The 12,827-nt window shown below is 55.3% G+C and overlaps 7 protein-coding genes across 7 annotated transcripts; 3 read left to right on the top strand and 4 right to left on the bottom strand.

Moving 5' to 3' along the window:
• Positions 1-129: 129 nt before the first annotated feature.
• On the top strand, positions 130-780 carry N7510_008923 (ESCRT-II subunit protein VPS25; the record flags this gene model as incomplete). Its single annotated transcript, XM_056980848.1, has 1 exon — positions 130-780. One exon carries the CDS (start codon positions 130-132, stop codon positions 778-780), a length of 651 nt encoding a protein of 216 aa, XP_056831057.1.
• Positions 781-946: 166 nt separating this feature from the next.
• Positions 947-3,679, bottom strand: N7510_008922 (BRCT domain-containing protein; the record flags this gene model as incomplete). Its single annotated transcript, XM_056980847.1, has 4 exons — positions 947-1,624; positions 1,679-3,038; positions 3,094-3,530; positions 3,590-3,679. The coding sequence occupies 4 exons, from the start codon at positions 3,677-3,679 to the stop codon at positions 947-949; spliced, it is 2,565 nt and encodes an 854-aa protein (XP_056831056.1).
• A 535-nt stretch (positions 3,680-4,214) lies between these two features.
• Positions 4,215-5,724, top strand: N7510_008921 (putative toxin biosynthesis protein; the record flags this gene model as incomplete). Its single annotated transcript, XM_056980846.1, has 4 exons — positions 4,215-4,406; positions 4,463-4,601; positions 4,658-4,766; positions 4,827-5,724. Coding segments are annotated over 4 exons (1,338 nt in total), but the record flags the coding sequence as incomplete, so codon positions are not given.
• Positions 5,725-6,187: 463 nt separating this feature from the next.
• Positions 6,188-7,334, bottom strand: N7510_008920 (ceramidase; the record flags this gene model as incomplete). The annotated part of the gene is made up of 4 exons (XM_056980845.1): positions 6,188-6,374; positions 6,433-6,949; positions 7,011-7,197; positions 7,251-7,334. The coding sequence occupies 4 exons, from the start codon at positions 7,332-7,334 to the stop codon at positions 6,188-6,190; spliced, it is 975 nt and encodes a 324-aa protein (XP_056831054.1).
• Positions 7,335-7,947: 613 nt separating this feature from the next.
• N7510_008919 (putative mitochondrial carrier protein) lies at positions 7,948-9,040 on the top strand (the record flags this gene model as incomplete). The annotated part of the gene is made up of 2 exons (XM_056980844.1): positions 7,948-8,002; positions 8,079-9,040. 2 exons carry the CDS (start codon positions 7,948-7,950, stop codon positions 9,038-9,040), a joined length of 1,017 nt encoding a protein of 338 aa, XP_056831053.1.
• Positions 9,041-9,394: 354 nt separating this feature from the next.
• Positions 9,395-10,806, bottom strand: N7510_008918 (uncharacterized protein; the record flags this gene model as incomplete). The annotated part of the gene is made up of 3 exons (XM_056980843.1): positions 9,395-9,604; positions 9,656-9,721; positions 9,775-10,806. The coding sequence occupies 3 exons, from the start codon at positions 10,804-10,806 to the stop codon at positions 9,395-9,397; spliced, it is 1,308 nt and encodes a 435-aa protein (XP_056831052.1).
• A 498-nt stretch (positions 10,807-11,304) lies between these two features.
• N7510_008917 (glycosyltransferase family 91 protein) lies at positions 11,305-12,741 on the bottom strand (the record flags this gene model as incomplete). The annotated part of the gene is made up of 1 exon (XM_056980842.1): positions 11,305-12,741. One exon carries the CDS (start codon positions 12,739-12,741, stop codon positions 11,305-11,307), a length of 1,437 nt encoding a protein of 478 aa, XP_056831051.1.
• Between the last annotated feature and the right edge of the window lie 86 nt (positions 12,742-12,827).

The raw sequence follows: 12,827 nt of genomic DNA, 5'->3' as shown, positions 1-12,827 counted from the left end.
TCAAGATCACGGCAGAATAATTTGCGGGATGCCCCACTCTGATCTACACTTCCAACTTCCACCTCTTCTTCGTCTTCTTCCTCATTCAACCCTCTCAAAAGCTACATTTTGACCACCGAATAAGCGACAATGGCCACCTCCACTACATCCGCAACCGCTCAACCCTTCCCTTTCCCACCAACCTACAACTTTCCCCCCTTCTTCACCCCGCAACCAAACACCACAACCCGCCACTCACAGCTTCACAAATGGTCCCTCCTAATCCAAGCCTGGTGCCGCCACCACCGCCAATACCGACTGAATCTTATCGACGCAGTTGACACGCCGCTCTTCCACAACGCGGCGCTACGCAAACGCCTGGATCTGCGCGAGGCGCGCGCTGTGGTCGATTGGATGTGTAGGTCGGAGGAGGAGGGTGGTGGGGGTAGGCGCGCTGAGTGGATTGATGCCGATGGCCAAAAATCGGTTGCTTGGATTTGGTGGCGTAGGCCGGAGGAGTGGGCAGACGTTGTGAGCGAGTGGGTTGAAGGGACCGGGCAGAAAGGGAGTGTGTTGACCGTTTATGAGATTGTACAGGGGGAGGGGTCTGCGTCGCAAGGTATTTTTCTCTTCTTTTCCTGGGGCGTGGGCTTAGAAGCTGACTTTGACTCTTTTTCTTCTGCTGAAGAGTTCCATGGGATGGATCTTGAGCTCATGCTCAAGTCCCTGCAGGTTCTGGTCAAGCGCGGCAAGGCACAGGTCTTCGGCAGCGAGGGCCAAGAGGGCGTCAAGTTCTTTTAAGGCTCTTGCATGTATGCATTGCAATGATCATGGATATTCGTTTCGTGACAGACCAACAAACGCTCTGATCGGTCATAAAGGGCGCCAGAAACAACAGCAAAGAGCTGCTAATGCTAATTACAACATATCTCAATAAGCCGATATGGAAAGGCTATTTGGACCCAGCTTAATCAACCGCCATCTCATCCGCCTTCCCCGCCATTTCCGCCATCTCCTCCGTGAGCTCATAGTCGTCTGCGGCTCGTGTCTCCTGCGACATGGCCATGTCCAACAGCCAGTCCACGCGCACGATGCGCGGCGTCTTGTGGATATCATGCGACACCTGCCGGAACCGCGGCCATAGGCGCGTATGCTCGGGCGCCAGGCTGCTGAGGAGAAAGACCTCATCCTTGACAGGCTCGTCCTCCATATCGCTGTCTTCGTCATCGCTTTCTTCCCGCCGGGAGTGCTTGGCGAGCTGGAGACGGCCGCGGAAGAGCGAGCATTCTCCGCCGTTCGCCTGCGCAATGGACTGGAACGCTTCGAATCCGCCGCGGATACTCTCGACGCAGTAGATGCGATAGCCCTGCAGGAGCTTGTTCTTGTTCTTCTTTGCTAGCTTTGCGGCATGGGCAAGAGAGAATCCAAACTTCGTCTCGGCCACTTGGTCCTTGAGCGGGAATTCTGCCGGGTTCAAGAGCTCGTTTTTCTTGAGACAGCTGGTGATGTACTCGATGTTGACGATTACCGGAGCATACGCCAGGGCGTTGACGAATTTTGGGGTTCGCAGGATCGACGGCGCTGCGAGATGGGTACATCTGCGCGCGTCTTGGACAACCATGACCCCAAGGTCTCGGAGGTGTCGCTGTGGCATTGTTAGAGGGACTGCATAATAGATTTAGAGACCGAACAAACAAACCTTGTCTGCATCTTCCTTCTTCATATTCCCCACCCACTTCTGGTAGCCGGTAATCAAAAGATGCATCGCAATTGGCGGCCGGGACTTCTTCTGGCGCTTGGAATCTGTCTGCTCCCCGTCGCTTTCATCCTGAGCTTCCACAGATCGCCGCTTCTTGTTTTCAGGCACCCGGTCCTCGTCCGACTTGCGTCGCCCACCGTAGACGACCCCTCCCACGCGCTTCTTCTCTTTCTCGTACAGGGCGATATCTGGAGCGATTTCGTGGAGTCGGGCAGTAGCTGCATCCTTGGACCTGCGGCTACTGGTCGATGACGGGGTATCGTTCTCCTTACCCTCGGGGATGAGCCGGGATCGTGCTGGTGTTTTTCTGGTATCTGAAAGCCGTCGGGACTTTCCCTTTGTCTGAGGCGTGCCGTGCGTTGTGTCCGCAATATCTTCGTCCATACTGTGTCCTTTTGGAGGAGGCTGTATTGAGGTGGTATTCTGGTCTTTATTCTGCATCACAGGGCGCCCGGGACTCGGAAGAACGGTGTCTTCGGATGGGAAAAACACCTGCTCGAGAACATCACGGTTTAGACGTGTCTGGCCAGCCACTTCTCCGAGATTTGTTCGGAGTGGGAAGTGGCTATATCGCGGATCAGAGGTCGGTAGCATCTTCCACTTCGCATAGCTCTCCTCAAGCCATAGGTGGTTGACTACCTCCAAGCCCCATTCCCGAGCTGCACTGCATTTCTCGCTGTTTCCGTGAGCTGTGATAAGGTGGGTATTATCTTGTTTCAATGTTTTGGTGCACTCAGCACCGGCCGCTGCGATGAGATTTTCCAAGTAAATCCTCGCCTCGCCGACGTAGTTTGAAAGACTAATCTTCAGTCCCTTGAATTCAGGGATTCCAGAGCGATCAACGGGGTAGTGAAGAAGCCGTCGCAATGGCGATGTATACGTATTGAAAGTCATAAGACGATAAAGCCAGGCTAGGTTGCCAACTTCTTTATGCAGTCTGGATGCTGTCCGATACGCCACACCTTCACGAAAGCGGCAAATCAGGATATCCGTATCATAGACGTTGGACGTGACCGTACCACCTCCGTGTTCGATGACCGCTTCGATGCTTTCCTGCAGACGGTGGCCAATGCCGAGATCTGAGGACAGCTGGACACGCTTCCCTTCGAAAACGCTCCTGTCGTTCTCACGAGATGACGAGGTAGGCAGACCGGATGGATCTGGTGTAGATGCACCGACCAGATCTTTGTTCTCATGCCACTGAATGGGCACATTGGGGCCAGCGCGCAGAATCTCCGGGTCGGGGAGCAGGTATGGCGTCTCGATAATGCGTCGACCGAGTTTCAAGCAGTCATCAAACCTAATAACAATCCAATCAGGAGTGGCCTTTTCTTGACTTCCATACTAGGACCTACCAGTGTGGCAGCACAACCTTGATGTTCAACTTCTTCGCTTTCACAAGACGCGCCTTATCCGAATCAGCACTTAAATCCACGAGATGCGTGACCATCAGAGTGACTCGAGGGCTGTAAAGCCCGCCTTTAGCCACCACTCCGCCGATAATAGCATCTTTGTCTCCCTCTGGGATATCACCGCAGGTAACCACCACATCGTTCAAAAAGAGGCGAGGATCAGGACTGTGCTGGCGCGGGTTGGCCAGCTTATTTTTCGCGAGCGATGTCTGCACCCACTGCGGTTTCACGACGGGGATCAGCGCGTCGCAAGCAGTCTCGTAGGCTTTGAAGTCGATGGTGTTGGAAATGATATGGGTGAATTGGGCAACATTCTCAAATTCCACGTGCTCTTCGACAATGAAGGTCTCGCCGCTGTTCTGGCTGACGGTTGTCGCGAGCTGAAGGTGGGCTGTCAACTAGGCAGGCTCGAGTCAGTGGGGAAGAACAAGGTGCGCACCTGTTGTGCTGTCTCTGAAGACAGACTCTTGGAGCAGACGATACAGAGATTGCACTGGTCGAAGAGTTGGAACTCCTCGTCGTGTGCCATGGTTGGGAGAGCGAGGGCTGAGTGGCTCGAGACTAACGGGAGAGAAACAGATTGCGACGCGCCCAAAACGCGCGAAGCCAACGCCTGCTCACGTGACGGTCGGTATACAACAAAAGATCATATGGTAGGTTCGGGAATATGGCTAATAGATGGTATAGTAGTTACTATATCGTTAACTACCTACACTGAGATAGGCGATTGGATATAGGAATTAGTTCTAAATGGGAATATTCCGAGAGGAGGTGTGTACAGGGGACTTGTACGATAATTCATCCTACCAGTCAAGCATAATTATACGACTAGGACAGTTACTACCCGATTAAGCAGACAAGATAATGATAATTATAAAAAAGAAACAAGAGCGCGATTCATTGTGTATCGCAGCAGACAGCAGCAAGGCATCGCCAGTCGGCAGTTGGCACCGTCACCATGCGACATCCTCGGCTCGGCATTATTGGCTCTGCCTTATTTCCCGGGGCCCCATATAATTATTCATGATCGCATCGCATCCCCAACCTCTTCACATATTATCAGTATCATGGCATCGCCCTTCCGCATCGTTGAGCATGTGGTACCCTGCCAGCACATTCGCGAGTATCCTGCCGCCACCGCGGGCGTGGACGACACGCTCCACCTGGCCGTGAAGCAGTACATCCCGCTCGACAACCCCGACCCGCAGCCCGGCGACGTGACGATTCTCGCGGCGCATGCGAATGGATTTCCCAAGGTATTTGTTTATGTGATGTACATAACCTGCAATATTTTCTCACATACCGTCTCTAGGAACTCTACGAGCCGCTGTGGGAGGAGATCCATGCTCGGTCCAAGGCTAGCGGCTTTCGCATCCGGAGTATCTGGATGTCCGATGTTGCGCAGGAGGGCCAGAGCAGTGTTATTAATGAAGATGTGCTGGGCAACGACCGTATGTCCTGGTTATCTATTTAATTGTCGCATACTGACCTCCCATCCTCGCTCCAGCTAGCTGGTTCGACCATCCGCGAGATCTTTTACACTTAGTCAACGTCAAGCGAGCGGAAATGCCCCGGCCCATCGTCGGCGTTGGGCATAGCATGGGCGGCGCACATCTGTCAGTGCCTTCCTTCTTTCTTTCAGTATCCATGACTTGCGACTAACTGTTTCCCTCCAGTGCACAATTATGCTTAATGCACCCGCGCTTGATTCACACACTGGTCCTTTTGGACCCAGTAATCCAGCGCCAGACAACCCAGCTAGACGGACTCAGTCTGCACAACGATAAGAAGCATGTCATCGCCAAAACCACCCAGCTCTCCACCTACCGGCGCGACCTATGGCCCTCGCGCCAGGCCGCCGCAGACGGATTCAAGCGCAGCCCATTCTATCAGGCCTGGGATCCGCGCGTGCTGGCTCGCTGGGTCGAGCACGGGCTGCGAGATCTGCCAACGGTCATCCACCCGCTCACCGAGAAGACCATCACAGATAAGGGCTCGACGCCCGTGACGCTGCGTACGCCTCTCCACCAGGAAGTCTTCACCTTCTCACGGCCAAACTACCACAACGACCCGAGTGACAACAAGCCCGTCAACCGAGTAACGCACCCAGACCTAGATGCCACACATCTAGGCTCATTCCCATTTTACCGACCTGAGCCATGGCGGATCTTCGCCCAGCTCCCGCATCTGCGCCCCAGCGTGCTGTACATCTTCGCCGGCAAGTCGGACATGTGTCTGCCCGCGATGCGCGCCGACAAACTGTCCAACACGGGCACCGGCATCGGCGGGAGCGGCGGCGTGGCTGCGGGCCGCGTGCGCGAGGTGTTTCTGGAGGATTTTGGGCATTTGCTCGCGCAGGAGGCTGTGAATGAGTGTGCTGATGCGGCGGCTTCTTGGCTTGCGCCTGAGCTAAGGCGCTGGAGGGATGAGGAGGAGAGTTTCCGCGCGGAGTGGAGGAAGAAATCGCGTGTTCAGAAGATGACTATTGATGCGGAGTGGTTGAAGAATGTCCCTGCGCCACCGCGGAGGCCTAATAAGACAAAGGCTGAGCAAGGCGGGGAGTCGAAGTTGTGAGCGAGTGCATATAACTAACCGCGCAAGAGGATAGGTTGGTGCCTTTTGTATATACAGACAACAACAAGCATATATGAGCTCAGCCCACGGGTCTGGGATTACGGTGACCTAGAATACAGTCATGACGAATTTCATTGTTTTCTACCGGCTATCTGTGTTCCTGTTGAAGAGGGTAAGTTCAAATAGAGGATCAGCGAGAGTAAACTCGATTCAGCAATCGTCAATCAACCACCCATTCCCATTTATAGCAAACACCTCTGCTCCTCTGCTCATATCTATGATTTTCAGGGCAGGCTCTCTCCCATCAGCAACGCCAAACAGAACGGATCGCAAACTGCCTGACAACATAAGACACAAAGCGCATCAGTAAAGGAAAGGAATGTCGGTATCTATTTTCGTGGTTGGTTATAATTGCACTTGGAAACAGCAATTCACGTATCCAGACGAGAGAAAGAAAATAAGCTTAGGTCGACTTCTTGTCTCTGGTCACTCCGTTCTCGCCTACCGGGGGCGAGGTGCGAATGACCTCGGGGATATGCCAGGCGCGCGCCCAGCGCAGATGGTATTCGTCCTGGCGCTGGTTCAGACAATGGCGGAGCCAGATGCCCCAGATGATGTAGAGATAAGCGCCGATGCCGGTCATGATGTGCCTTGGGAAAAGTCATTAGTTGCTGAACCACTTTTGAAAGATAATGGAACAAAACATACCACCAACCATGCCCCTCCAAAAAGATCCCCCACGGTAACCCGACGGTCCGACGCCACCGGCGGATCTGCGAGCAGAACTGATTGTCCAGATTCCAGATCAAGAAGCCACCCAGGAACATGCTCAGCCCGTAGCCAACCATAAACCACATTGTCTTGAGGGTCTTCATATCGCGCACGTTCTCATAGAGCTGGCGCTCCTTGGTCGGAACAGGGAGGCCCTTCTTCTCGCGGGCAAGACGATCCTCCTCCCGTGTCTTGCGCCATTTAGGTCGCAGCGTTTTCTCCATGGTATACACGCTCCGCAGGATGACGACCGTGGTCAGCAGCGCATAGGCGTTCTGGTGGAAGACTGGATCCTGGAGGTAATGGTAGTACAGGGTGATGAAGACGGCGAGACTGAGGAGGGAGACGGCGAGGAAGAGGCGCACGCGGGTGGGGCGGGAGTAGGAGAATGAGGCGTAGGCCATTAGGCAGGTTGTGTAGATCATGGAGAGCTCGTCGACTAGCTGCATGGGGTCTGTTGTGGAGGCGCATCAGTTAGCTATGGATGTGATCTATTGCAGCAGTTGAGCACGTACATTTCAGCGTCGAGTGGAACAGGAAGCTTCCCGTGCCGACAAGCAGATATCCGACGTAGGCGACCAGGAAGATCTGGTCATGCTGATTGCGGCGGCAGCTGATGATGCCCTTGATGCCCAGCCACATGAACAGCAGGTTCGTCAGGGTATTGACGATCTCAGCGGCGTAGACCGTGGCATAGTAGTCCTGGATGGGGGTCAGCTCTCAGCTTGCAGCTCGTTTGCCATAACATGACGTACCTCCTCGCACCAATTCAGCGTCGAGGTGACGGGGCTCCAGTAGCCCGTCTTGGCTGACGGGTATGGGATGAAAGGGAAGGGCATGTTTTGGTTGGGATTGCAGACTGCTGGAGGAAGAAGAAGAGGTGAGAGGCAACAGCAAACAGAGCATGAGTTCGAAAGAGACGGTGACGTCGATTACCAACACACCCGTTCATTGGCCGCGCGGCTGTCCGCGGCATCCGGGCTGAAAGCGGCTAGTTATGCAAACAGGTAAGTTATGCGGATGATGAGAGGAATGTCTATGAGAGGATCCAAATCGGAATTATCGTCGTATTGTGGTCTATTATTATTATTATTGTTGTTGTTGACCCAATGAATTGGTGTTCGTGCCGAGGTGCCTATACTCTATGCTAATCGGAGTGCCAAAACGCCGATCCGATGACTTCACCCTCGACCCTTGCACTTCACGGTTGTTGATCCTTTCAGCGAGCCCCATCGGACGGACGGGGTGCATCTCTGATCCCTCTTTCCCTCTCTCTCTCTCTCTCTCTCCACTACAGCCACCTGGGGGCTCTTGCTTCCTCGTTGTTCACGGAGTTCGTTGTCGCAGTTAAAAACTCCACGCCGACCCCGATGCCACCCGATGCAGCCTCGACTCTAATCCTCTCATCCCGTTGCTCTCTTCCCCCGCCACGGTCATTGCAGACCAGGCGCGATGTCCAATAATGGGACCTACGTCGTGCAGCCGGTGAAGGCAGGCGCCTCAACACGTATGGCCTCCAAACACCCACCTCCTCCCTTGCGTGTTGCTGGACTTCGTGCTAAACTGAATTGCTGAGTATATAGCATCCAAAACTTCCTTCCACTTCGCCGCAGGCCTCTGCTCCGGCCTTACCTCCTCCATTCTCCTCCAACCCGCCGACCTTCTCAAAACCCGCGTCCAGCAATCTCACAAAACCGCCGCCCTCCTCCCAACCCTCAAAGCCATCCTCTCCTCCCCGAATCCAGTGCGCGGACTATGGCGCGGCACGCTGCCCTCAGCACTCCGCACGGGCTTCGGGTCCGCTCTCTACTTCACCAGCCTGAATTCCCTGCGCCAAACACTCGCCCAAACCAATGCGCCCTTCGCCCTTGCTAGCCCACCACCCGGTGGTAGCGCCGCCAAACAGACTTCCTCTTCCTCGGTGCTTCCGAAATTGTCCAATACGGCGAACTTGGCGACGGGGGCTGTTGCGCGCGTCGCGGCGGGGTTTGTCATGATGCCGGTCACCGTTCTGAAGGTGCGATACGAGTCTGACTATTACGCCTACCGGAGTTTATGGAGCGCGGGTCGGGATATCCTGCGGACGGAAGGGATGCGCGGTCTATTCGCAGGATTCGGCGCTACGGCTGCTCGCGATGCACCGTATGCCGGTTTATATGTGCTGTTCTACGAGCAGCTGAAGCGGCAGTTTGCTTCGATGGCTCCAACGCGCTCTCCTACTAGTGACGGGACACCTCCGGCCAGCATGTCTTCGTCGTCGATCCATTTTGTGTCAGGTGCTTCCGCTGCGGGCCTGGCGACAGCAATTACCAATCCGTTTGATGCAGTCAAGACCCGGCTGCAGCTCATGCCATCCAAGTATGGCAATATGATGCGTGCGGTGAGGTTGATGATTCAGGAGGATGGGGTGCGGAGTCTCTTTGGCGGACTGGGGATTCGCATGGCACGCAAGGCGCTCAGCTCGGCACTTGCTTGGACTGTCTATGAGGAGCTCATTCTCCGTGCTGAGAAGCGGTGGGCGGCAGATCAGCAGATGAACCTATGACCGGATGATTGGCGGTGATGCCCAAAGCTCTATATCGGGACGCAACCGTCTCTTGCTGATTGTCGATTCAACGCAATCATTGTCACCATTTGATTTGTGGCATTCGCCGTGGCATTTACCAAAAGCCGTATATTTAGCAAGAAAAAGATGGCTGAATATATAGAAAGGAGCAGTGTTTGATGCAAGGAGCACAACAGAAGGCAAACAAACGAAGAAAGGTCATCATCTCGTGTCAAGCGTTGCTGGTCCACCACCATCAACCCATCGTCTTCACTCAGGGAAAAAAAAAAGGAACAACATTTCAAAACATCAAGTCCGGGTCTCATAGTAGAACGCAAACAAAACAAACCACCATCAGGTCAAGATCCACGACTTCCGGCTCGGGCTTTTCTTCCGCACGAGGTACATCTTGTCCTTGTTGCGGTCGTTGACACGGAGCTCGGTCGTGGAGCTGGAGGTCTGGGTGAGCACTTTGCCCTCGCGGATACGCTTGGTGTGGGAGAAGAGCTTGTCCTGGAAGTCCTCGTCGACCCATTTCTTGATGACGATGTAGTTGTGGTCGTGCTATAGAACCGGTCAGCCAACGCGCAAAAAATACGTTGCGAGGAAACCTACCACATCCCATTCCCAGGGGAGCTGGTAGGCCATCAAGGTCTCAGGCATCAGATGTTTACGATGGACCTGGGAGCGTTGTCAGTCACTGCCATTAGATAGAATAGGGGATGGGAACATACCCTGATCCATTTCTCCTCCCTCTCCTCGGGCTTCTTCTTCTTGTTCAGCATATCCTCAATCTGCTCATCAGTATAGCCAAGATCCTTGAGTCTCTCACGAAACTCCTTGTCTCGCTTGTCCGCCTCTTCTTTCTCCTTGAGTTTCTTCCGCTCCTGCTCAAGCTTCCACTCTTCAATAGCAGCCTTCTTCATCGCAAGTTCTTCCTTCTTTTTCTCGGCCTCCTTCAGCGCCTTACGAGCCTCTTCGTCCTTCAGCTCCTTCTTCACCCTCTCCCTCTCCTCTTCCTCCTCCTTCATCTTCGCAATCTCCTTCAGCTTCGCCTCCTTGAGCTTCGCCTTGATCTCGCTCTCCTGCGCCGCCTCGCGCTCCTGCTCCTCGAGCCTTTTAATCTTCCACTCCCGCTCCATCTCCCGTCGCTGATGCTCGGAGCCATTCTTCCGCTCAAGCCGTTGCAGTCGACGCAGCCGCTCACTGATCTCATCCTCATACTCCACTTCATCGCGGAGCAACCGCGTGTCGCGCGGAGCGTGCTGGTGACCTTCCAGCTCGCGCTCCAGCCTCTCAATCTCCTGTTGCTGCTTCCAGATCTCCCAGTCCTGGCGCATATCATTGCGGTCGAGCATGCGCTGGCCGACGACGAGATCATAGTCCCGCGGCAGCGGGGACACATCCCGCGACACGCCGCTGACCGCACGGCCCCGTCGCGGCGACCGGCCAAAGTCCTCGATGATCTCCTCGTCATTGATCCGCTGCTGTACCCGCCGCGGCTTGTTGCTCTGCTGGGCGTCTTGGAGCATCTCGTTGAATACCATGACGGTCGGCTGGTCTCGCGAGCGTCGGCCGCCTGTCGACGATGAGCGATGCACGCGGGTCGACACCGGCGGGACTAGGAAAGTCTCCGCGTCGCGGCGTCGTGAGGTCGAGCGCCGCCGGACGGAGGCTCGGAGGCCTCGGCCGCCGTGCATGGAGATGTCGGTTTCGGAGAAGTCATCGCTGTCGTCGTCGTCGATGACCCGGACCCGTTGAGGCATGGTGGTGGTGAACGTGGTTTAATATGGATGGATGGATGGATGGATGAAATAATGGGATGGAAAGAAGAGAAGAAAGTGCGTGACGAGGAGGGAAAGAGAGAAAAGAGGGGCAGCTGAAACGGAGGGGTGCGTATACGAACGGCTATCGGGGGCTGGCAGTAGGTATACTTCCTCAGTATGGGTATACGGAAGGACTCCTCGGTATCGTGCTTGAGTAACTACACTCGTACCCTTCCCGATGAACTGGGTAAGAAGAGAACACAAAAGAAGCAGAGCCCGCAGCGTATTTAATGTCAGCTGAACCTCAAGTCATGCCCATCTCGTCATCCCAGCCACCGCGGCTCCACTCCGTCCACTTGGTGACAGCAGGTTATTGAAGACCCAGGATGGAGAAGAGCATCACTTGTGCTAGCTTATCCTACTCTCTTATTCTCTTATTTTATCCTACTCTGTATAATGTTCGAGTACCACGGTTCTGTCGGGCGGAGCCACGGATACCTAGGGAAATCCGCTCTCCCTAACCGCCGCCTGCACCGCACACTCCACCGCTTGCCGCCCACCAGCCGCCCAGGACCCTCCCTGAAGCAAATCCGGCAGCGACCGAACAATAAGCCCCAATACCCCGCGGAGACGAACCACCTGGATCGTCCTATCGGCGACGCTAACCACCAACTGCATCAGATCATGCCGCGCCCGCCGATCCCAGTGGATGATCCCGTTGGGGATCAAGATGCGCGCCTCGTCTTCACAGGGCGAGTGTTGCTCGTCTAGCACGGCGGTCCCGAAATCGATCGCGTCGCTGGCATACACGACGTGGAACGCCGGTCCCACGCTGGCAAGCACCACTAGCTCCGGACGGTAAGTGACGTTGGGCGTGCAGCCGCCGAGGAGATGGGTGCGCGGGAACCCTGCGTATAGATGCAGGTGGTTGTTTTCTGCAGATGGAATCGGGACCCGCTCGAAGTTCGTGCCCCCTCGCATGCTCCCCTGGCTGTCCGGATTGTCTTCGATCCGCTGCCGCGGCGTTTTTGGGTCCTCGGACTGGAATGCCCAGTCGCAGAACCCGTGGAACAGTTGGCAGCGCAGGATCCGGAGCGGCTGCAGCGTGTACACGAAGTGCAAGTACTCGCTCGGGCTTTGGGTTTGGGATTCATTGCCATGGAAGAAAGGCGCCCAATTCTTCTCGACGAACTGCGGCTCCTCGTTGCGGATCGTGAGTGCAGTGCTGAAGTTTGAAAAGGGACGGTGAATCCACATGGCCCGTCTCCAGTATCCTTCGGGCTGTTGCTCCGTGGCCATGTTGAAGACAATCACCGGCTCCGCGCCGGACATGTCCTCCTGCAGGACGACGCGCGGGTCTTCGGGACCGAGAAACGTCATGTCTTCCTTCCAGTCCACGGGCACGTCGAAAAACCGCGGAAAGGTAACCCGCTCGCCGTTCCATTCGATTGTATAGTTCGGCAGGGGCTTCCAGTGCCTGTCGAAGACCCGCCCGCGCAGGAAACTGATGGTCGGCACCGCGAGATTCCCTGATGGATAGTAGATCACCCGACTGACAGTCAGGTATACATGCTGCTGGGGCAGCCAGACTCCCGAGCCAGCCAGCTCGGCCCAGGAGGCATCGACAAAGTCAAGAAATGGCAGGCTCTGATTCCGGAAGTCCCGTTCGATCTGTGGGTACTTCTGCAGTTCCTGGACAGCCAGCGTGAGGTTTTCCCGTAAAAAGAAACTCTTCTGTACACCGATCGCCCCAGTGCGTTTCCGACTATCGCAGGACTCGTCCAATTCGCCGTTATTCTGGAACCCAGCCAGAGACAACGTCTCCCATTCTCCTCCCGCTCTGTCGCCGGCATGACTGGTGAGGTAGTGTTCCACGGACTGTGGAGACAGCCGAGGATATTGCCCGTTAGTTTGGTGCCACGCGCCACACGTCATTCTTAATATCGAGGTCACTTACCGCTCGCACGGGCGTCAGGCGTAGGCGAGGGCCTAGAAGCCATAGCGCGAGGATGACGCCAATG

This window comes from Penicillium lagena (genome assembly GCF_028827675.1).
Source record: "Penicillium lagena strain IBT 129212 chromosome Unknown utg000006l_segment0_segment0, whole genome shotgun sequence".
Lineage (NCBI taxonomy): Eukaryota > Fungi > Ascomycota > Eurotiomycetes > Eurotiales > Aspergillaceae > Penicillium > Penicillium lagena.
The sequence above is the reverse complement of the archived record's forward strand: the minus strand, read 5'-3'. Positions and strand labels throughout refer to the sequence as shown.